This window comes from Brienomyrus brachyistius, unplaced genomic scaffold, assembly GCF_023856365.1.
Source record: "Brienomyrus brachyistius isolate T26 unplaced genomic scaffold, BBRACH_0.4 scaffold39, whole genome shotgun sequence".
NCBI classification, from domain to species: domain Eukaryota; kingdom Metazoa; phylum Chordata; class Actinopteri; order Osteoglossiformes; family Mormyridae; genus Brienomyrus; species Brienomyrus brachyistius.
The window spans coordinates 1,179,471-1,203,297 of NW_026042314.1; the positions used below are offsets into that span (position 1 = coordinate 1,179,471).

Below are 23,827 nucleotides of genomic sequence, written 5' to 3' on the forward strand. Positions count from 1 at the left end.
TGACCTCAGCATCTCCAGTTTATAGTGTGGAATACCCAGCAATACTGACCTCAGTATATCCAGTTTACAGTGTGGAACACCCAGTAATACTGACCTCAGCATCTCCAGTTTACAGTGTGGAACACCCAGTAATACTGACATCAGCATCTCCAGTTTACAGTGTGGAATACCCAGCAATACTGACCTCAGTATCTCCAGTTTAGAGTGTGGAACACCCAGTAATACTGACCTCAGTATCTCCAGTTTACAGTGAGGAACACCCAGTAATACTGACCTCAGTATCTCCAGTTTACAGTGTGGAATACCCAGTAATACTGACCTCAGCATCTCCAGTTTACAGTGTGGAACACCCAGTAATACTGACCTCAGTATCTCCAGTTTACAGTGTGGAACACCCAGTAATACTGACCTCAGTATCTCCAGTTTACAGTGTGGAACACCCAGTAATACTGACCTCAGTATCTCCAGTTTACAGTGTGGAATACCCAGTAATACTGACCTCAGCATCTCCAGTTTACAGTGTGAATCCTCCAGTCCAGCAGAGAGCAGCTCCACTCCTGAATCCTGCAGGTTATTGTCAATCAGGTCCAGCTCACTCGGGTGTGAGGAGTTTGATCTGAGAGCTGAAGCCAGTGCCTCACAACATTTATCTGTGAGATTACAGCTGTTCAACCTGGAAAATAAAACATTTTAAGACATAATACATTGTACTATTAACAATGTATGCCAAAATACTATGTTGTCAGCCATCTTTCTGCCAGGTGCCCCCAAACTAACTAGTAAATATGAATAAAAGGAGGAGATGTGAACATCCCCACCAGCTAATGCAGGCCTGTCAGGCTGTGTTAGGTCTCGTTCCAGCCTGGCTGATGTATGGCTTGGTTTATATTTAAATTTAACAAATTACTAAGTTAAAAAAAATGAAAGAATATATATGGATGCAACACAAACATAAGGAATTATGTTTGAGGGACCTTAATATACAGATATTTTAAAGCCTGTGGTCCACACAGATCTGTACAGTACAGTGAGATCTGATTACAGGAGAGATTCATCTCTCATAGCTGACAGTCGGCTGATGTGACACAGGAAGGTGCCCATGCAGTAGGTACCCAAAATAAAGGGATGTATTATTTGGTGAATTATTTTAAAACAGGGTAGTTTGATTTGTGTTTCTTTGATGTAAAGTGCTTTATAGCATTAAAATATTGGAACAGGCCATGACTGGACAGCTTGCATTCAGGATCAGCTGATTTAATCACTGGGCCATTATGTGGAGTGTCAGAAAGCACTGTCCTTAGTAAAGAATTTAGGGTGTGGAATACCCAGTAATCTACAGTTTACAGTGTGGAATAAAAACCCAGTAACACTGACCCCAATATGTCCAGTTTACAATGTGGAATACCCAGTAATACTGACCCCAGTATCTCCAGTTTACAGTGTGGAATACCCAGTAATACTGACCTCAGTATCCCCAGTTTACAGTGTGAATCCCCCAGTCCAGCGGAGAGCAGATTCACTCCTGAATCCTGCAGATCATTGTTACTCAGGTCCAGCTTTCTCAGGGGTGAGGAGTTTGATCTGAGAGCTGAAGACAGCATCTCACAGCATTTCTCTGTGAGTTTACAGCCGTTCAGCCTGAAAAAGGAACTGAGTTATTATTCACACACAGACGGGCATACAGTATATGGACAAAAATATTTGGACACCTGGTCATTACACCTCCAGGAACTTTTATGACATCCCATCCTAAATCAATAGGCATCAATATGGAGTTGGTTCCCCATTTGCAGCTATAACAGCTGCCACTCTTCTGGGGAGGCTTTCCACAATATTTAGAGAGTGTCTGTGCGAATTTTTGTCAATTCATCCAGAAGAACATTTGTGAGGTCAGGCACTGATGTTGGATGTAAAGTCCTGGCTCATGCAATCTGTTCTAGTTCATCCCAAAGGTGTTCGGTGGGGTTAAGATCAAGGCTCTGTGGAGACAGTCAAGTACTTCCACAAAACTCACCCAACCATATCATTTATGGACCTTGCTTTGTGCACTGGGGCACAGTCATGCTGGAACAGAAAGGGGCCTTCCTTCTCTTGTCCAAAATGACTTGGTATGCTTAAGCATTAAGTGTTCCCTTACTAGAACTATGGGGCCTAACCCAACCTCTGAAAAACAACCCCATACCATTATCCCTCCTCCACCAAACTTTACAGTTGACACAATACAGTCAGGCAGGTAACATTCTCCTGGGATCCACCAAACCCAGACTTGTCCATCAGACTGCCAGTTAGAGAAGCGTGATTTGTCACTCCACAGAACACATTTCCACTGTTTTCGAGTCTAGTGGAAGCATCCGATGTTTGGCTGTACGCTTGGTGATGTGAGGCTTGCATGCACCTGCTTGGCCATGAAAGTTCATTCCATTAAGCTCCCGGCACACAGTTTTTGTACTGGGCTTAATGTTAAAGTTTGGAACTCTGCAGTTACAACAGAGCACTGGAGACTTTTATTCACTATGCAGCTCAGCACTTGACCCTGCACAGACCCTGATCTGTTACTTTATTTACAGTAAACTGTGGAATATCTAGCTGGAAAGAAACTGACCTATTGCAAGGGTACCACCCTTGAATTCACTGAGTTTTTAGGAATTACCATTTCTTTCACAAATGATTGTAAATTTCACTGCATGGCTAGGTGCTTGATTTTATACACCACTGGCAATGGGTATGAATGAAACACCTGAATTCAAGGATTAAGAGGTGTCTCCAAATAATTTTGTCCGGATAGTGCATATTCTACACATCAGTGATTGCAGTGATACAAAATTAAAAATTTTTTCCAGTATAATTAGATGGCACAGTGCATAGTTCGAAATTAATTATAGCAAATCTACACAGCAAATTTGCCCGTGTCAAGTTAACACTGCATTGTGTTTATATAATTATCACCAAACTAGTGTTACATTTGACACTTTACAGAGTGTAATGAGTGTTGTTGTATAGTGTTAAATTGAATTAACTGTTATAGTGTTCAGTTGACACCACAGAGTGTTAGATCACTGCAACTCCACCTCTTCCCAGATTCTAAGCGCATATAGCGGTAAGCTGAACACGTGCTTCTTCTTCCCGACTCTTATCTTACTTGTGCTTTAAAGTTGGGATAGAGTTAGAGAAAGAATGTTTTCATTATTAGATTCTTTTTTAAGCATGAAAAAAATATTTTCCTTGCACTAGAATAAGAGAAAACCAATTGAGCCCTCTCGCAATCACCTGTGGTATGAGTAAATAAAATGTATGGAACCAATCCACTGTGTAACAGCACTGTGCAAATTGTCATGTGTTCCTTATGATAAGGCCAAAGTAATCAAACTAGCCTTTCAGAAGAAGTGTTAGTGTAAAAGCAGTGCTTATTGGCACAGATAATAAAGTTTGTTAGAATGCATAACATAATTATTAGCAGGGCTCAGAGAAGGTGAGAGCTCGCCTAGTGGCTACAGGAGTGCATTTTCCCTAAAGCAGATATAGTGGGTGGTGGCGGTATTGCTTTTAGACCACAACTTGGGTTAGAAGGACAAATCAAATTATTTTGCTCATTTAATACTCAGATTTTTATTAGGCTTAAATTTTAGAACACACTGTGTGCTAGGATGGTATGTCATGGATATTAGTCTCTACCATATTTAAATGCTCTGAAATCTGGGCTTTTTCCCCCTGCTTGAATTGATGTATGTCGGGTGGTCTGAGTAGTATTGGTGGGTGCGTGATCCTAAAAGCATTTGCATTGATTATATCCACGTGACAAATACATACAATGCTGAGGGAAAATAGTTTCACTCAAATTTGTTGTTCCTTAACCTTTGCTTTGTTATGGCATCTCTCTCCAGCTCTAAAAAGCTTCCACAGAAAGCATCAATCATTCAATAGCCTACAAAAGCAAATCCCAGCAAAATTCATTTCTGGGACTACAGTGATCCCCTGCTATATCACAGTTCAGCTATCGCGCCCCCTCTATATCACAGTTCAGCTATCGCGCCCCCACTATAACACTGTTCAGCTATCGCAACCCTGGTATATCACAATTCAGTTATCGCGCCCCCTCTATATCACAGTTCAGCTATCGTGCCCCCGCTATAACACTGTTCAGCTATCGCACCCCCTCTATATCACAATTCAGCTATCGCGCCCCCTCTATATCACAGTTCAGCTATCGTGCCCCTGCTATAACACTGTTCAGCTATCGCAACCCCGGTATATCACAGTTCAGCTATCACGCCCCCTCTATATCACAGTTCAGCTATCACGCCCCCGCTATAACACTGTTCAGCTAACGCAACCCCGGTATATCACAATTCAGCTATCGCGCCCCCACTATATTTTTCCCCGACGCCTCACAGTTCGCTGCGTATCGCGTACCTTGCTTGTGGTCTGATTGTTTTTGTTTTGTTCTAAGCCCTACGATGGCTCCCAAGCGTCCAGCATGTTCTAAGCCCTCTGATAGTAGTGAGCCTAAGCGCCAGCACCATTCAGGGGAAGGTAAAGCTCCTGGATATACACACACACACATCTCTCTCTCTCGATACGTAATGGAATATATACAAATATGTAGAATATATATATCCTTTCATCCATCCATTTTCCAAACCGCTTATCCTACTGGGTCGCGGGGGGTCTGGAGCCTATCCTGGAAGCAATGGGCACGAGGCAGGGAACAACCCAGGATGGGAGGCCATCCCATCGCAGGGCACACTCACATACCATTCACTCACACAGGCACACCTATGGGCAATTTAGTTACTCCAATTAGCCTTAGCATGTTTTTGGACTGTGGGGGGAAACAGGAGTACCCGGAGGAAACCCCATGACGACATGCATAGGGAGAACATGCAAACTCCGCACACATGTAACCTAGGCGGAGACTCGAGCATGGGGGAGGGTTATTTTAAGGCTTTATACTTCACTCATCCCAGTGGGATAATTGTCTTTTTGCTCATGCCATCTTGCTATCCATGAGACACACAGACACAGGTGAGAGGAAGTTGGGGGTCACAGCGCAGGGTTTCCCAGCATCCAGTGGCCCTGCAGTGATTGACATTAAGGGCCTTGCAGAAGGTCCCAACAATGACATCACACTGCCAGCCAGGAGATCTGAACCAGTGGCCTTCCACTCACGGGCACAGTCTGAACCCACAGAGTCACGTACCACACAGAAATAAAAAAGACTTTCTGAGTGGTTTTCCCAAGTATTAAGGCAAACTGGAACATTCTGTAAAATTGGGGCTCTTAGTTGGTTATTACAGAAAGGATGGTTATGGAAATCCTGTGTTGTTTAATGACACCACTATACACCATTATAAAATCTGGGTTCCACCAAAATCCAGCCTGGTTATTAATCCAAAAGTGGAAATAAATCATATATTTACACAGCTTCATTATATATTTAATATTATATATGTAAAACATTGTTAATCTATGATTGCCAGACTATGTATGTTGTCACATCCTCAGCCCGGATCAGCTGTGGCCAGCAGAGGGCATCAGTGAGCAGCCAGAGACAGCAGCCTTTTGGAAGCTCTCAGCTCTGGGGTCCATCACATGGACACACCTGCTGACAGTAACACTCACACATCATGTTTGTGGGGCTGGTGTGTGGCTCAATAGGCTAAGCCTCTGTGCCCGTGGTAGGAAGATTGCTGGCTCGGCAGGATAGTCACATGTCCGTTGGCACTTGAGCAAGGCCCTTAACCCCCAGCTCCAGGGATGCTGGATGCCAGCTGACCCTGTGCTGTGAGTGCCCATGTGTCTCATGGAGAATGAGAAGAGAGCCCCCTTTATTTATAGGATGTATACTGGATGGTAATGGAAATGTAACTTTTTGTTTTTTTAACTACATCATTACTCTTAGTCATTATAAAATCTGGCTTCCAGATTATAAAAAACAAATCCAGCCCAGTTATTAAGCCATGAGGAGGAATATACTGCATATTCTATTTATTTGAAACTGTTCATATGTTTAAAATGTTAATGTGTTACTGCAAAGCAAGATACATTTTCACATCCTCACTTACAGTGCTGTCCTAGATGTCTTGACCACAGGCAGCAGCCTCCAATGCTCCTTATCTGATCTGATGTATTTCTTCAGATCAAACACATCCAGCTCCTCATCTGACATCAGCATCACAAAGGCCAGAGCTGAGTACTGAGCAGGTGAGAGGTCATCTGCTGAAATGTTTCCTGAATTCAGGTATCTTTGTACTTCCTCTACTAGAGAATTGTCACCCAATTCATTTAAACAGTGGAACAGGTTGATGGTCCTTTCAGGAGACAAACTCTCCTGTATTTTTTCCTTGATGTATTTGGTTATTATCTTAATGTTATGTGAGCTGGTTCCTGTCTGTGCCAGTAGCCTTCGTAACAGAGTCTTACTGGAGTCTGTTGAGAGGCCCAGGAGGAAGCGGAGGTAGAGGTCCAAGTGTCCATTCTTGCTCTTTAATGCCTGATCCACTGCAGTCTTCAGCAGGTCAGCTGATGAGTTTGACAGAAACACATATAAAGCAGCGAGATACTCCTGGATGGTCAGATGCACAAAGCAGTACACCTTCTCCTGGTACAACCCATACTCCTCTTTAAAGACTTCTGTGCACACTCCAGAGTAAACTGAAGCTTCAGCGATATCAATGTCATTCTCTGAAAGATCTTGCTCATAAAAAATGAGATTGCCTTTCTCAAGGTTGTCAAAAGCCAGTTTACCAAGTTTTAAAAGGAATTCCTTTCCAGATTTATTAAACTCATTTTCATGGATTTTCATCCTTCTCACCACCATTTTCCTGTGCCAATTTGTCCAACTCAGGGTTGCGGAGGTCCGTAGCCTATACTTGTCATTTTTTAAACTTGTCTGGAAGATCATGAAGTGTGTGTACATTTCAGTCAGAGTCCTTGGAATTTCTCCCCTGTCAGTCTCACTAAAAAACCTCTTAAGCACAGTGGCAGAAATCCAGCAGAACACAGGTATGTGGCACATGATGAAGAGGCTCCTTGATGATTTCACATGTGTAATAATCCTGCTGGCCAGGCTCTGATCACTGAATCTCCTCCTGAAATACTCCTCCTTTTGGGCATCACTGAATCCTCGTATCTCTGTCACCTGGTGGACACACTCAGGAGGTATCTGATTGGCTGCTGCTGGCCGGGAGGTTATCCAGAAGAGGGCAGATGGGAGCAGATTCCTCTTAATGAGGTTTGTCAACAGCGCATCCAGTGACATTTTCTTTGTTACATCAAACCAGCTCTCATTGTTCGGAAAATCTAGGGGCAAGCGACACTCATCCAAACCATCAAAGATGAACAAGAATTTGAACTTAAACAACTCAGTGGACTCAAATGACTTCAGTTCTGGGACAAAGCGGTGAAGCAGTTCAATCAGACTGTATTCACCCTTAATCAAATTCAGGTCCCGGAATGGAAGAGCAAATATGAAGTGAACATCCTGGTTTGCTTTTCCTTCTGCCCAGTCGAGAATAAATTTCTGCACAGAGACTGTTTTCCCGATACCTGCCACCCCTTTAGTGAGTACAGTTCTGATAGGTGTCACACGCCCACATAAGGGTTTAAATATTTCATTGCACTTGACTGTAGTATCTTCTGTTCGCCTTTTCTTGGATGCTGTTTCAATCTGTCTCACTTCATGTTCATCATTGACTCCTTCAGTTCTACCTTCAGTTATGTAGAGTTCTGTGTAAATCTCACTGAGAAGTATTGGCTGTCCTTCCTTAGCTTGCCCTTCATATACACTCTCACATTTCTTCTTCAGGTTGCATTTGATTCTGCGCTGACATTGTGACAGAAGATGCCCTGAAATGAGAAGTAAATACTCAGACTTTTCAAAAAACAGATTTTTTACTTATAAAAGCAAAATTATATCAAATGAAGTTAAACGAGAAACTGAGGTTTATTGCACATCTTTATTATAGACAATTTTTATCTGTCAAACAAACACACACAGAATGAGATACGGCTCTTACTCTTCTCCAGCATGTCAGCAAGATCATTTTGCTCCATGGTCCTCAGGATGTACAGTGTGATCTTCAGAGCTCCCTCTCTAACATTGGTCTTCTGCATCTGACCATCACTATCCAGGTCATTGTCCTCCTCCAGCTGAGGCTCAGAGAATTCTGGGTAATTCTGATCTAGGTACCTCGTGATCTTCTTCAGCTCATCCTTCAGGAACCTCACAGCATTTTCCTCTAGTGACTAAAATCCACAGTTACAGTTAATTATGTCTTATTGCAGCAAAACTTTTCACAGTTTCATTTGTGAATCATAGCTTTGAATATATTTCCTGTAACATGATTAGTTTCTTATTGTACAGGTGTATAAAATGTAAGCCAACTCACACAGCACATCAGAAAATATATATCAGAAATAAATGCAAACCTTCAATATGGAAGATAAACCCGGTTTATCCTGTACATCTGACCTGCATCCTTCCATTTGGACTCTGTGAATAAGGCAGAAATATAAAGACCTCAAATCATCTAAACAAGTGTAAAAGAAAGTCTGGAATGGTCCCCATTAAAAGTGCTCTTGCTGCTGGCAAAGAATAATCTAGAGGTATATTTTACTTTATAAAGAGGTATGATGCCTTTTTAAGTTTTATTCTTTACAGCAGCTTCATAACATGAATTTTCTCATAACAGCAGAAGAGAAGCAGGGACATCCTGCTCCACCATACAGAGGGACTCAGCAGGGACATCCTGCTCCACCATACAGAGGGACTCAGCAGGGACATCCTGCTCCACCATACAGAGAGACTCAGCAGGGACATCCTGCTCCACCATACAGAGGGACTCAGCAGGGACATCCTGCTCCACCATACAGAGGGACTCAGCAGGGACATCCTGCTCCACCATACAGAGGGACTCAGCAGGGACATCCTGCTCCACCATACAGAGGGACTCAGCAGGGACATCCTGCTCCACCATACAGAGGGACTCAGCAGGGACATCCTGCTCCACCATACAGAGGGACTCAGCAGGGACATCCTGCTCCACCATAGAGAGGGACTCAGCAGGGACATCCTGCTCCACCATACAGAGGGACTCAGCAGGGACATCCTGCTCCACCATACAGAGGGACTCAGCAGGGACATCCTGCTCCACCATACAGAGAGACTCAGCAGGGACATCCTGCTCCACCATACAGAGGGACTCAGCAGGGACATCCTGCTCCACCATACAGAGAGACTCAGCAGGGACATCCTGCTCCACCATACAGAGGGACTCAGCAGGGACATCCTGCTCCACCATACAGAGGGACTCAGCAGGGACATCCTGCTCCACCATACAGAGAGACTCAGCAGGGACATCCTGCTCCACCATACAGAGGGACTCAGCAGGGACATCCTGCTCCACCATACAGAGGGACTCAGCAGGGACATCCTGCTCCACCATACAGAGGGACTCAGCAGGGACATCCGGCTCCACCATACAGAGGGACTCAGCAGGGACATCCTGCTCCACCATACAGAGGGACTCAGCAGGGACATCCTGCTCCACCATACAGAGAGACTCAGCAGGTAGGACAGAAAGTTTGCTTTGTAGTCTTTTGTACCCAATGACTTTTAGAAAGATTAACTTGATTTCAAATAGATTTCTGCTTGATTAGCAGAGCTATCTAACAGCATTTGATTCACCATCCTCAGTCAACAAATTGGGTAAACAGCCTGAGAATTTATGATGGTATTTGATAGGAAGTTCAACATCAGAATTTTCACAAACACATTTTGACAGTGAGGTACACACTATCATGGAGTATAAAAGCAGCGAAGACAGACCTAACAAGATGCAAAATAGTGTTTATTTTATATCCCTGTGTAGCAAATTGAAGTTTGGATCAGCTTGCGTCTCTGTTGGCTCACCTCATTCCGGGGGGTGGGGTTTAGTTTCTAATATAAAGGGGGCGGTGAGGTAGGAATGGCGCTCAAGCTGTTCTCGATGCTGGTTGCGGAGGCGGTAATAGTTGGGTGAGCGCGCAGTGTGGTCAGTTGGTGCACTCTCTGCCATCCCTCAGAAGCTGACATGGTGTACACCAGGGGTTCGGCAGTAAGTATACACGCGTGCGGGAAGCTGTGTTGTATTGCCATTTTTTTTATAAATAAAGATTTCCTGGCAATTACAAAACTACCAACATTAAGTGGTTTGTTTCTTTGTAGTTGGAGAGATGGTGAAGGCAGCTCGCGTGCTTGTATAGTCATATTTACCTGCGATAGGTAAACTGAATCTTAGCAGGATTTATTCACCATTTAGTGCGACTCGTAGCCATTATAATACGGACCCTTTAAAAAAAGTTAGACTATCATGGAAAAGTTGATTTATTTCCATAATTCCATTTAAAACATTAAACTTTCATAGATTATAGATTCAGGGCCTATACCTTAAATGATTTAAAGTACTTAGTTGTTTATTTGTACATAATTTGGGCTTCCAGCTCATAAAACCCATGAAAACAGGAATTCAAAAAATTAGAATACTGTGAAGACATCAGCTCAAATTTTACAGGGCATGAATGTTTTAAACTGAATGTCACACGTTAACCTCACTGCACTGCACCTGCACAGGTTTCCCCAGGTGTCATTAAGTAGCTTCACTTTGGTTCAGTTGTCTCAGTTAGGTTCAATATGGGGAAGACTGCAGACTTGACAACTGGCCAGAAGATCATTGATACCCTCCATAGGATGGGTAAGCCACAAAAGTTCATAGCTAAGGAGGCTGGCTGTTCACAGAGTGCTGTGTCCAAGCATATCGATGGAAAGTCTAGTGGAAGGACAAAATTAAACAGAGAAGATTCAAGAATCTGGCAGAGATGCAGAAAGAGTGGAATGAGGCAGGAGTCACAGTTTCAAAAACCACCACATTCAGACGCATCCGGGGGATGGGCTACAACTGTCGGGTTCCTCGGGTCAAACCACTTCTGAGTCTGAGCCAACGTCGGAAGTGTCTCAACTGGGCCAAGGAGAAGAAGGACTGGACTGTTGGCCAGTGGTCCAAGGTCCTCTTTTCCGATGAAAGTAAAGTGTGCCTTTCATTCGGGAATCAAGGTCCAAGGGTTTGGAGGAAGACGGGTGAGGAACAGAACCCAAGCTGCCTGAGGTCCAGTGTGAAATATCCACAGTCAGTCATGATTTGGGGTGCAATGTCCTGCGCAGGTGATGATAAACTCTGCTTTCTTAAATCCAAGGTCACTGCAACAGTCTACCAGAATGTTTTAGAGGACTTCATGATTCCTTCTGCTGAGGATCTGTATGGAGATGCAGGTTTCATCTTCCAGCAGGACCTGGCCCCTGCTCATACCACCAGAAGCACCAAAACCTGGTTTGATGGCCATGCCATCACAGTGCTTGACTGGCCAGCCAACTGGCCGGACCTAAAGAGGAAAATGAGGTCCAACAGACCCAAAAACAAAGAAGAGCTGACAGCAAGTATCAAGGAAATCTGGGCTTCCATAACTTTCAGGCAGTGCCACAGGCTGATTGCTTCAATGTCACAGGCTGATTGTCTCAATGTCACAGGCTGATTGCTTCAATGTCACAGGCTGATTGCTTCAATGCCACAGGCTGATTGCTTCAATGTCACAGGTTGATTGCTTCAATGTCACAGGCTGATTGTCTCAATGTCACAGGCTGATTGCTTCAATGCCACAGGCTGATTGCTTCAATGTCACAGGCTGATTGTCTCAATGTCACAGGCTGATTGTCTCAATGTCACAGGCTGATTGCTTCAATGTCACAGGCTGATTGCTTCAATGCCACAGGCTGATTGCTTCAATGTCACAGGCTGATTGCTTCAATGTCACAGGCTGATTGTCTCAATGTCACAGGCTGATTGCCTCAATGCCACAGGCTGATTGCCTCAGTGCCATGGCACATCGAGGCAGTGATTAAGGCAAAGGGATTCCCAATCAAGTACTGAAGATTGACATATCGTTTTGAAAGTACCATACTTTGATTGATTTGATGTGATCCTAATTTCTTTCATTTTTTCTGCAAAAACTGAGAAGTAAATGGTGATATCAAATGGTGATTGTGGGCCCTGAATCTATAATCTATGAAAGTTTAACATTTTGAATGGAATTATGGAAATAATCAACGTTTCCATGATATTCAAATTTTTTGGAAAGGGTTTGTATATTACAGGTTTACCAGTGGAAGCGGTCATTGCTGCTGTTTTGTTGGTCTTTTTGCACGCTATCAACACAACGGCATATTCCGTGGATCGGCTGGGTTCGCCGGGCTGTTTGATTGGGTATGCAGGGTAGCCCAAAACGGATCAGCGGTACCCAGATATTCATCCTGTTGTGCCCGGTCCGCTTTTGACCTACGCGTGTGCAGCCAATAGGCTGTTTAAAGTTTCTTTTTGTTATTTTGGCTTTATTTGGGTTGATTTATTGTTACTGGATGGAGTGATTTCCATCTGATTTTATTGGTTTGCTTATTTTGTCCTTTGTTGGAGTGTATTATTTTTCTTTCTGAGTTTTGTATGGGATTACGGGAGTAATGGACACGAAGACACAAGCAAACATACTACTGTTTTAATCACGTTTTGTCTCTCTGCTTGTGTTTCAGGACTAGTAGCCTAGAGCTGCTGGTGGTGGTGGTGAATTTCACTTGTGTGCGTGTGCAGTGTAGATCACTGACATTAGCCCACTAAGCATGTGTGTGCTTTTCTATGTGTGTGATTACCAGAGTGTTCACAGAGGTCCCGCCTGTGGTGACTCCCTTGTCCATCTGTCATTCCATGCCCTTTACCTTGTGTAGTCTGCAACATTGGTGCCTTATCTTGATGGTTTCTACATATTATGTTTAGCGTGGAATTACTACTCTCTCTCTGAATGTAATAAAATAATTCGTATCTCAGGCCCCCTTCAGTTGACTGGAACTGTGTGTTTGTGCACTAGTTATAAGAGATTGTGGGTAATATCATAGTATTTCCCTGGGGAGAAACTTCCCTCAGGGTGATGTAGTTGGCTATCCATTGGGTCAGGTATTGCAGACCACTCCGCCACACCTGCTTAAATTTTTGATGCACTGTAAAGAAAATTCCTCCATTCGACTAAAAACTCATAAGCAAATGAATACAGTTGCAATTTTGCATTTGCCAGACTCGTTAATGACAAATCGCAGTAATCACATCTAAATTAGAATGAAATACTGTACTTTTGGACCTACAAACAAGATCAAATTGCCACAACTAGAGTCAACTAATACAGCCAAGAACAGTTATGGATGTAATATTAATTACACAGTTATGCCAACACCATGTGTAACTGTCAGAAAGGACTGCACTAGACAAATAAAAGATACATTGAGCAAGTAATAAACTTCCTATTTAGCAAACTAGCCTTTTTTATTTTGGGTAAACTTGAAATAAATTATATAATCAGTATGCATTTTTTTCCAGAAAACAAACTTTTCTGATGAAAGAACGTATTTCCTTAATACACGGAATACAGAGACGAGCATTATGGGGGGTGTCTCTGCCCTTATTAGGAGAAACATTCTGCAGATATGGTGTCTGCAGAGGTCTGCAGAGGATAATAAGGGCAGCAATGGGGGATTATGCACAGCAAATTTGCCAGTGTTAAATTAACACTGCATGGTGTTTATATAATTCTCACCAAATCAGCGTTACATTTGACACTTTTCAGAGTGCAATGAGTGTTGTGGTAAAGTGATAAGTTTTATTAACTCGTATAATGTTCAATTGACCAGTTGACACCATGGAGTGTTAGATCACTGTAACTCCACCTCTTCCCAGATTCTAAGCCCATATAGGTGACACACAGGTGCATAATGGGTGGCCCCTATCTGCCCCATTTTAATGTGCACACAAGAACTCATACGAGGATCATAAGAACCACGCTAATTTACCAACCATCATGAGAAAGACTCTGACCAAGAAAGATCCTCTCAGCCTTTTCTTATTGTGTATCAGAGTCTTTATGGCTCAGTGCTGATTGTTTTTGAAAATTAGAGAACTATGTGCTAAAAAGTTATGCAAAGTCTTGTGTTGCGCAGCTTCTTCTTACATATGATTTTTACCTCAGGCCATGTTGATCACCCATTCTGACCTTGGTTGATGGGTTTTATATGTGGAAACATGGTACAAGAGTTGCGACACCTTTGCTATGAAGCTCCTAGTACCACCCACTTCCCCGTAAAGCAATGATGCTGGATGTTTATTTGCATACCATGACATCAAATGAACCTTAGTAAAATAAGCCTGCTGTACGATTAAGGAAAAGTTTTTGCTGAGATCTGCTCTTGTAGGCTCTCTTGAGCTGGAAAAAGATGCTGTAAGATAAACACTAAAATAGAACTGATCTGAGTTTAACTAGCTTCTAGAAAAGTCAGCATTGTATGCGTTTGCTGCATGGAACAAATATTAAACCCCTTTGGGAATCATGCCCCTACAGTATAATAGCCACTATGGCATGCATCCCCTCAAGCATAAGAAAGGTCCAAATTCATAGCATTAAATTGTGGTAGAGGTTAATATCCATGACATACCATCCTAGATGCAGTCTAACAAGCTTTATTATCTGTGTCAATAATCACCGCTTTTACAATAACAGTCCCACTGAGAGGCTATTTTAATTACCAGTCTTGGCCTTGTCATTAGGAACACATGACAAGTGCTGTTTCACAGTGGATCCTCACTGGTTTTCCCTAAGACTGGTAGCATACATTTTATTCACTTCCATACCACAGGTGAGTGTGAGAGGGCTTAATGGGTTTTCTTTTATACTGGTGCAAAGAAACTATTTTAGTCATGTTTAAAAAAAGAAACTAATAATAAAATCTTTAAATACTCCTTTTATAGCACGATTCTATCTTTAAAGCAGTCAGGAAGAAGAAGCATGTGTTCAGCTTACAGCTGGTCTTCAAGAAAATCAAAGCTAACTTTATGTAAAGTTTACATAACAAGAGACAAGGCATTTCTTATAATGGTGGGTTAATCAAACCCCAGACATAAGCCACCCATTGTGTGCCACCTGTATGGGCTTGGAATCTGGGAAGAGGTTACAGTGTTACAGTGATCTAACAGTCTATGGTGTCAACTGAACACTATAACAGCTAATAAAATTTAACACTATACAACAACACTCATTGATCTATAAAGTGTTAAATGTCACACTGATTGGTGAGAATTATATAAACACCATGCAGTGTTAATTTAATATGGGCACATTTGCTGTGTATTAGTGTGCTGCAACTGATTATTTTTTAGTAGTGTGTGAACTCAAACATTAGAGCAGTTTACGTCCCTCATATGCTAAGAATGAACTTACGCTTAGCTTGTGCAACATACTGCAGTTCCCTTAAGGACTTCAGACCAGTTATTCCCACTTTACTTATCTTTATGAAATTTGACAGTCGGGTACTGAAACAGCCCTGAGGCCAGGTTACAGCCCAGCTGGATACCCTGCAGTTTTCCTACCAGGCAGGCGCAAGTGTGGACGATGCTATGATCCACATGCTCCACAGAGCCGACACTCATCTACACAGCAAAGATGCCAGTGTTAAATTAACACTGCATGGTATGTTTATGGGTCCACACCATTCAGTGATACCTTTAACACTCTAGAGTGTGCAGTGAGTGCTGTTTTTACAGTGTTAATATTTATTAACTCTTACAGTGTTCAATGTACAACCTAGAGTGTTAAGTCAATGTGTCACCACCTCTTCCCAGATTACAAGCCCATATGGGTGGTACACAGGTACAACATGAGTGGCCCATATCTGCCCATTTTAATGACCTCTCATTCAAACTCATTTGGGCATTCAGCTGCTGTGTTTTACTAACCCACCATAATAAGAAAAACTTTTTCCATTTTTATGCAGGGTTTGTTTTAACTCGGCTTTTGATAACCAAAGAGCTGTGCTCATGTAAGCTGAAAAACATTGAAAAGCTGTCTTTGTAACTGTATGTATTTAAGCACAAATAAGATTAATCAGAATAAGAAAGAACCAATCAAGCTCAGCTGGAAACTGCCTGCGGTGTAAAAGTGAGTAAAGAGTGTGGCACCAAACACAGATTAGGAAGCTGCGTTGTGTTATACTGCCTAATTAATTATTTAGCAGGGTTGAGAAAAGGGGAGAGCTATCTTAATGGTTGAAGGAGTGCATTTCCGCTAGAGCACAAGAACCGTTTCGGGGTTTTTTTCTTTCATTTGTGAGGAATCGACAAACCCACAAAGTCCAGAAAACGGCAGACAGAATGGTAACAAAAACGAGGAAAGGATGAGCCCAAAATTCACAGAGACACATGCACTGAAAAACAGAAAAGAGGAACAGATGAGCCCCCAATTTCTGTTACGATCCCCAATCTAGGGTTGTGGATAGCCAGAAAGCTAAGGTAAAGGTAGAGAGGAAGACAAGACAAGCAGGGAACAGGAAAAGGGAACATGGATCTTTTTTGGTAGTTTTTTATATTTATTCACACTTTAACAAATACGAGTTGCAACAAACTTCGGGAGTTACCCAGGCCAAAATAACCAAAACAGCTAACGCACATGTCCCAAACTAAGCTAATTCTAAGTGTAATGAAATCAAGAGGAAACGAAAGGACAAAGACTAACTCCCTAACCAAAACAGTAGTACACACCACGTTTGCATAAACAAAAATGTAGTCATTCCTTATGCACCTAACAGACATGTACAGAAAACACACAGGCCGAAAAACGGTATCTGAAGGGGTGAGGCAAAGAGAGCAGTCAGGAGCTAAGCAAGAGGTCAAAACCAGAAAACAACCAAACTGAAAGCAAAGAATCAGAAACTTGGGTCAGAGGACAGAAAAAGCATAGCTGGGAGTGTTCAGAGAACATGGTTGGGAATCAGGAATCAGGCTGATGCTGCAGTAGTGAGTGAGTGGACCACGAGTGGAATATGAGCCAGAAGACTGAAGTGCTTCATACACATCTCCAGAACTCTTATGGCATGAAACACAGCAAAAAGCTGTAAGGTCCTTTTTAGTCAGAGTCTTTCTCATGATGGTGGGTAAATGTAGGATGGCTCTTCTGATCCTCATGACGTCTTGTTCGCATATTAAAATGGGGCAGATATATAGAGGTGGAGACTCATTGACTTAACACCCTATGGTGTAAATTGAACACTGAGTTAATTAAGATTAACACTGTAAATCAACACTTAACACTAGAATTCCTGGAAAAATGAGGCTCTCCTCACAACGAGCCCCCCCCCTTACTCCCCACACAAGCTGCCCGCCCCCTCTCCAGCACCATTAACACCTTTGGTTTTGCAAATGAATCACAGTCACTCAGCTGAAGTCGCCCCCCAGCCTGAAGTCACTTCTTCAGCTCAGGTCTGCACTAAAGAGTTTATCTAGCAATGTGTTGTAAGGAATCATATACATGCTTTGATATGGCAATATGGCATAATTTGAAATACAGTGGAACCCCCAAATCTACTACGGTAACCGTGGTGTCAATTACACAAATATATTTTATATAACGAATACATATATTTCATATATGTTCTGTGTCTACAACTATATGTGTAAATTTATGATGAAATAACAAATATTAGGTTTTGCAGACAATCTTTCTGCCATTGCAGTGTCTGTTCACTCCACACGGTACCAAGAAGAAATCAATTATCGTGCCATAATTATACATTTGGACCGCAATCTGTTCCTCAGTAATTAGCTCATAACAGCACAATGTTTCTCATGTAACATGTGAAGTGTTTCCGTGTGAAGTTCACCGTGGCATCTCATAATCCCACACACAAATGCACACACGTCCGGAGTAATGTATAGTTTTTGTGCGCTCATAACAGTGCAGTCTTTTTCGGACATAGCGACATCAGTGTTTACACGCAAAGTGCATTGTACCATCTCATAACAGATGGACATAGTTATCAGCAGTCTTTTGTGTGCTCATAACTACCCAATATTTCACATGTAGCATAGAGTGTCCCTGCAAGGTACACTGTGCTATTTTCTAACAGGTTGAATGTGTGTTTCAGCACATGCCTTTACTGTATTATGTAAGATACTTGCACTTCATACGGTCTTTACACATTCTAAGTTGCAAGTTCCATTTTTTCTTCATTACCTATAAAATGCTTTGTCTGTCGACACATTTATATTTGCATATATCACGCTAATGCCAGGGTAATATTAACGACATACATTAATTAATTTGTCTTTTAGCCTTGATCAAAGTTTAAAACTAAAAAACAGATTAACACCGATTTTTACAGACAGTAAGTAAATGCATGTATTTACTCCATCAAAAACTTTGGGGAAACTGAAATCGCAATTGCCGAATCAAGAGAAATGTATTTCAAATTACGACATATTAATGCATGTATTTTACGATTCCTCGGACCACGCTGTTAGAAAAACGTTTCTGTGCAGACCCGAAGCTGAAACCGTGAAACTCGCTTTCATTTGCAAAACAATAGGTGTTGATTGGCGCTGATGAGGGGGCGGGCAGCTTGTGTGGGGAGTGAGGGGGGGGCTCCACCCGAGCTGCGTTCGAGAAATTCCGTTGACTTCAGGGATTCTAATGTTAATGCACACTGTAAAGGGTGAAAGGTAACACTGAATGGTGTGGACCCATATAAACACCATGCAGTGTTAATTTAACACTGACACATTTGCTGTGTAGACAAAGCCAGCACCACAGCCAGCATCATGCTCTTTGACTTCTCCAGTGCCTTTAACACCATCCAGCCTCTCAGATTTAGGCACAAACTCAGACACAGCAGCTTGATATCCCCACAGTCTCTTGGATTATGGACTACCTGACTAACAAGGCCCTCGGGCACCTTAAGGAACTGTCCTCTTCCCCTTCCTGTTTAATCTCTATGCATCGGCCTCCCAGAACAACACCAGCTATTGCCATTAACAGAGATGTCAGTGCTTCCTTCATTGTAGGATGCATGAGGAATGCAGAAGAGTCAATGTACAGGGAGACATACAAAGGAAATGAGCTGGAAACAGATGCTGTAAGATCTTTATGCTAGTCCCTGAGGCTAGTCACCATCCAGGATCAGGGAGTGGGGATGGGGCAGTGTTACCTGACTTACCTGGGGATCCACCTAAACAGCAGACCGGACCGAGTGGACAGCACACTATCAGTGTACAAGAAAGGCCAGATCATTCCACTTTCCAAGAAGGATCAAGTCTCTTTTGGAAGCAGCTTCAGTTCAAACTCTCAATTGTTTGAAAAAATGAATCCGAAAGGCGACCTCCATCACAGGACTGACCCTGAACAGACTCATCAGGAAGGTCAGCTCCATCACAACACTGACCCTGAACAGGGGAGGGATGCCGTCAAGCTGAAGGAGTCCTATCGGGCCATTTTAGCCTGTGGGACTCCAGAGGCAGCTTATGAGTACTAGCGGGCCAAACAGAACGCGGCTTCGGCAGTCGCTGAGGCAAAAACTTGGGCCATGGAGAATGACTTCCAGACGGCTTCGAGGAGATTCTGGTCCACCATCCGGCAGCTCAGGGCAGGAAAGCGGTGCAGCATCAATACTGTTTATAGTGGGGATGGTGCGCTGCTGACCTCAGCTCTGGACATTGTGGGTCGGTGGAAGGAATACTTCGAATACCTCCTCAATCCCACCTTCCAATGAAGAAGCAAAGTCTGGGGACTTGGGGGTGGACTTACTTATCTCTGGGGCAGAGGTTGCTGAGGTGCTTAAAAAGCTCCTTGATGGCCGGGCCCTGGGAATGGATGAGATCCGCCCAGAGTTCCTCAAGGATCTGGATATTGCAGGGCTGTCTTGGTTGACATGCATCTGCAGCATCATGTGGGCATCGGGGGCGGTGCCTCTGGATTGGCAGACCAGGGTGGTGGTCCCCCTCTTAAAGAAGGGGGACCGGAGGCTGTGTTCCAACTATAGGGGGATCACACTCCTCAGCCTCCCTGGTAAGGTCTATGCAGGGGTGCTAGAGAGGTGGATCCGGCTCATAGTCGAACCTCAGATTCAGGAGGAGCATGTCATGTTTACCCTGGCCGTGGAACAGTGAACCAGCTCTATACTCTCGGCAGGGTCCTGGAAGGTGCATGGGAGTTTGCCCAACCAGTCTATATGTGCTTTGTGGACTTGGAAAAGGCATTCGATCGTGTCCCTCGGGGAGTACTGTGGGGAGTGCTCTGTTAGTATGGGGTGCCAGGCTACCTTAAAAGAGCTGTTCGGTCCCTGTACGCGTATGACCAGTGTCTGAGCTTGGTCTGTATTGCAGTTATTGCAGTAAGTCACACTCATTTCCGGTGAGGGTTGGACTCTGCTAGGGCTGTCCTTTGTCCCCGATTCTGTTCATAACTTTTATGGACAGAATTTTTAGGTGCAGGCAGGGTGTTGAAGGTGTCCGGTTTGGTGACCTCAGGATTGGGTCTCTGCTTTTTGCAGATGATGTGGTTCTGTTGGCCTCATCGGACCGTGACCTTCGGCTCTCACTGGAGCAGTTCGCAGCCGAGTGTGAAGCGGCTGGGATGAGAATCAGCACCTCCAAATCCGAGACCATGGTCCTCAGCCGGAAAAGGGTGGAGTGCTCTCTCCGGGTCGGGGGTCCTTCCCCAAGTGGAGGAGTTTAAGTATCTTGGGGTCTTGTTCATGAGTGAGGGAAGGATGGAGCGGGAGATCGACAGGAGGATCGACAGGAGGACAGCAGTGATGCGGGCGCTGCATCGGTCTGTCATGGTGAAGAAGGTGCTGAGCCAAAAGGCAAAGCTCTCCATTTACCAGTCGATCTACGTTCCTACCCTCACTTATGGTCATGAGCTGTGGGTAGTGACCGAAAGAACGAGGTCGCGAATACCAGCGGCCGAAATGGGTTTCCTCCGCAGGGTGGCTGGGCTCTCCCTTAGAGATAGGGTGAGAAGCTCGGTCATTTGGGAGGGACTCAGAGTAGAGCTGCTGCTCCTCTGCATTGAGAGGAGCCAGATGAGGTGGCTCGGGCATCTGGTCAGGATGCCTCCTGGACACCTCCCACTGGGAGGAGGCCCCGAGGAAGACCCAGGACACACTGGAGAGACTATGTTTCCCCCAGAGGAGCTAGATGAAGTGGTCAGGGAGAAGAAAGTCTGGGTTTCCCTGCATAGACTGCTGCCCCCACGACCCGACCCGGAAAACGGTAGATAATGGATGGATGGATGAATTTCATACTGAATACAGACCAAACATCTGTTTTAATTTTCAAAGACAATGAGATTTGTGACAGTTAAAAAAGATGTATTCTTCAAAAAGCTATTTTCGTCATATATTGCATGTGCCTGTGCCTATACTTTTTGACTGAGTGTTTCAATGTTTTAAACAGTGTTTGTTTACATGGACATTTACCTTTGATCTGCAGGAAAAGGTCCCTCTCTGAATTTGACTGGTCGATCCATTGACCTGTCACTCTTCATGGAAACACAGCTGGGTACAGGGGAGTCTGCTCTCTCCACCAGGACACTGTGGACAGCGAAAGGGAACAAATCTTCATTATATAAATATGATTCATATACTGTGAGCAGCATCACATTAAATCTTCAGTTGATCAGTCTACTGCTTAACCTGCTGTGAAGCTCTTCATGAAAACAGGCTTGTTTACAGTTAGACATCATGTGAAATAAACTGTCTGACATAAAATTTTAATTTTGGTATGAAAGTTTTAATTTCACAGGTTCTAGACTTGGCTGTTGTTGATTTTTCCCAGTGTGTTTGTTTGTCTATATATATAAGGCGAGCACCATCACAGGACTGATCCTGAATAAACTCATCAGGAAGACCAGCTCCATCACAGGACTGATCCTGAACAAACTCATCACGATGGCCAGCACCATCACAGGGCTGATCCTGAACAAACTCATGACGATGGCCAGCACCATCACAGGACTGATCCTGAACAAACTCATGACGATGGCCAGCTCCATCACAGGACTGATCCTGAACAAACTCATGACGATGGCCAGCACCATCACAGGGCTGATCCTGAACAAACTCATGACGATGGCCAGCTCCATCACAGGACTGATCCTGAACAAACTCATGACGATGGCCAGCTCCATCACAGGACTGATCCTGAACAAACTCATGACGATGGCCAGCTCCATCACAGGACTGATCCTGAACAAACTCATGACGATGGCCAGCTCCATCACAGGACTGAGCCTGAAGAAACTCATCAGGAAGGCCAGCTAGCTGTTCCATTAAACATGTCAAACCTGAAGCCTTACTCTGAGAGGATGATATAATGAGTCCATGAGTGCATTTATTTCTTACTGAAATAGAAACATCCATCCCAGAAGAAGACAGTATATTGTCCACTCATTCTCAATGGATATACAGCAGTGTATAGGTCAGACTGCTTCTTCCAGCTATATACTGAACATGTAAACTTAAAATGCAATTTTCAGTATATGTACAGTAATCCTCATTCTTTTACCTCAGATGAATTTAATATCGAATACAGACCAAACATCTGTTTTAATTTTCAAAGACAATGAGATTTGTAAAAGTTAAAAAGATGTATTTTTCAAAAACCTATTTTCTTTACATATTTTATGTGCCTGTATTCCTTTTGACTGAGTGTTTGAGTGTCAATAACAGTGTTTGTTTAAATGCACATTTACCGTAGATCTGTAGGAAAAGGTCCCTCTCTGAAGTTGTTTGGTTCATCCATTGACGCGTCACTCTTCAGGGAATCACAGCTGGATACAGGGGAGTCTGCTCTCTCCATCAGGACACTATGGACAGAGAGAGGAAACAAACCCTCATGGTATAAATTTAATTTATATAATGTGGGCAGCATCAAATTACATCTTCAGTAAGTTTTCAGTAAATTCTCAAAGATGATAGGATTTGTGAAAGTTAAAAAATGATGCATTAATTATAAAATGACTTTTCTTCTTTGTATGTGCCTGTATGCCTTTTGGCTGAGAGTCTGAGTATTTGAAACAGTGTTTGTTTAAATGTATATTTACCTTTGATCTGTAGGAAAAGGTCCCTCTCTGAATTTGACTGGTCGATCCATTGACCTGTCACTCTTCATGGAAACACAGCTGGGTACAGGGGAGTCTGCTCTCTCCATCGGGACACTGTGGACAGCGAAAGGGAACAAATCTTCATTATATAAATATGATTCATATACTGTGATCAGCATCATATTAAATCTTCAGTTGATCAGTCTTCTGCTTAACCTGCTGTGAAGCTCTTCATGTAAACAGGCTTGTTTACAGTTAGACATCATGTAAAATAAACTGTCTGGCATAAAATTTAAATTTTGGCATGAAAGTTTTAGTTATCACTGTCACAGGTTCTAGACTTGGCTGTTGTTGATTTTTCCTAGTGTTTTTGTTTGTCTATATATATATAAGGCGAGCACCATCACAGGACTGATCCTGAACAAACTCATCAGGAAGACCAGCTCCATCACAGGACTGATCCTGAACAAACTCATCAGGAAGACCAGCTCCATCACAGGACTGATCCTGAACAAACTCATTACGATGGCCAGCACCATCACAGGACTGATCCTGAACAAACTCATTACGATGGCCAGCACCATCACAGGACTGATCCTGAACAAACTCATTACGATGGCCAGCACCATCACAGGACTGATCCTGAATATACTCATCAGGAAGACCAGCACCATCACAGCACCGATCCTAAATATACTCATCAGGTAGACCAGCTCCATCACAGGACTGATCCTGAACAAACTCATCAGGAAGACCAGCTCCATCGCAGGACTGATCCTGAATAAACTCATCAGGTTGACCAACTCCATCACAGGACTGATCCTGAATATACTCA

General features: G+C 43.3%; 1 protein-coding gene across 1 annotated transcript in view; it reads right to left on the bottom strand.

Moving 5' to 3' along the window:
- LOC125722475 (protein NLRC3-like) overlaps positions 1-23,827 on the bottom strand; it is a 146,668-nt gene that overhangs the window by 116,496 nt on the left and 6,345 nt on the right. Inside the window, exons 2-7 of the mRNA XM_048998651.1 lie at positions 22,993-23,106; positions 22,642-22,755; positions 21,368-21,481; positions 8,428-8,491; positions 8,016-8,244; positions 7,708-7,845 (exon numbers count right to left, since the gene is read on the bottom strand). Of these exons, the coding sequence (XP_048854608.1) occupies positions 7,708-7,845; positions 8,016-8,244; positions 8,428-8,491; positions 21,368-21,481; positions 22,642-22,755; positions 22,993-23,099 (766 nt within the window). The 5' untranslated portion in view covers positions 23,100-23,106. The remainder of the gene's footprint in view (positions 1-7,707; positions 7,846-8,015; positions 8,245-8,427; positions 8,492-21,367; positions 21,482-22,641; positions 22,756-22,992; positions 23,107-23,827) is intronic.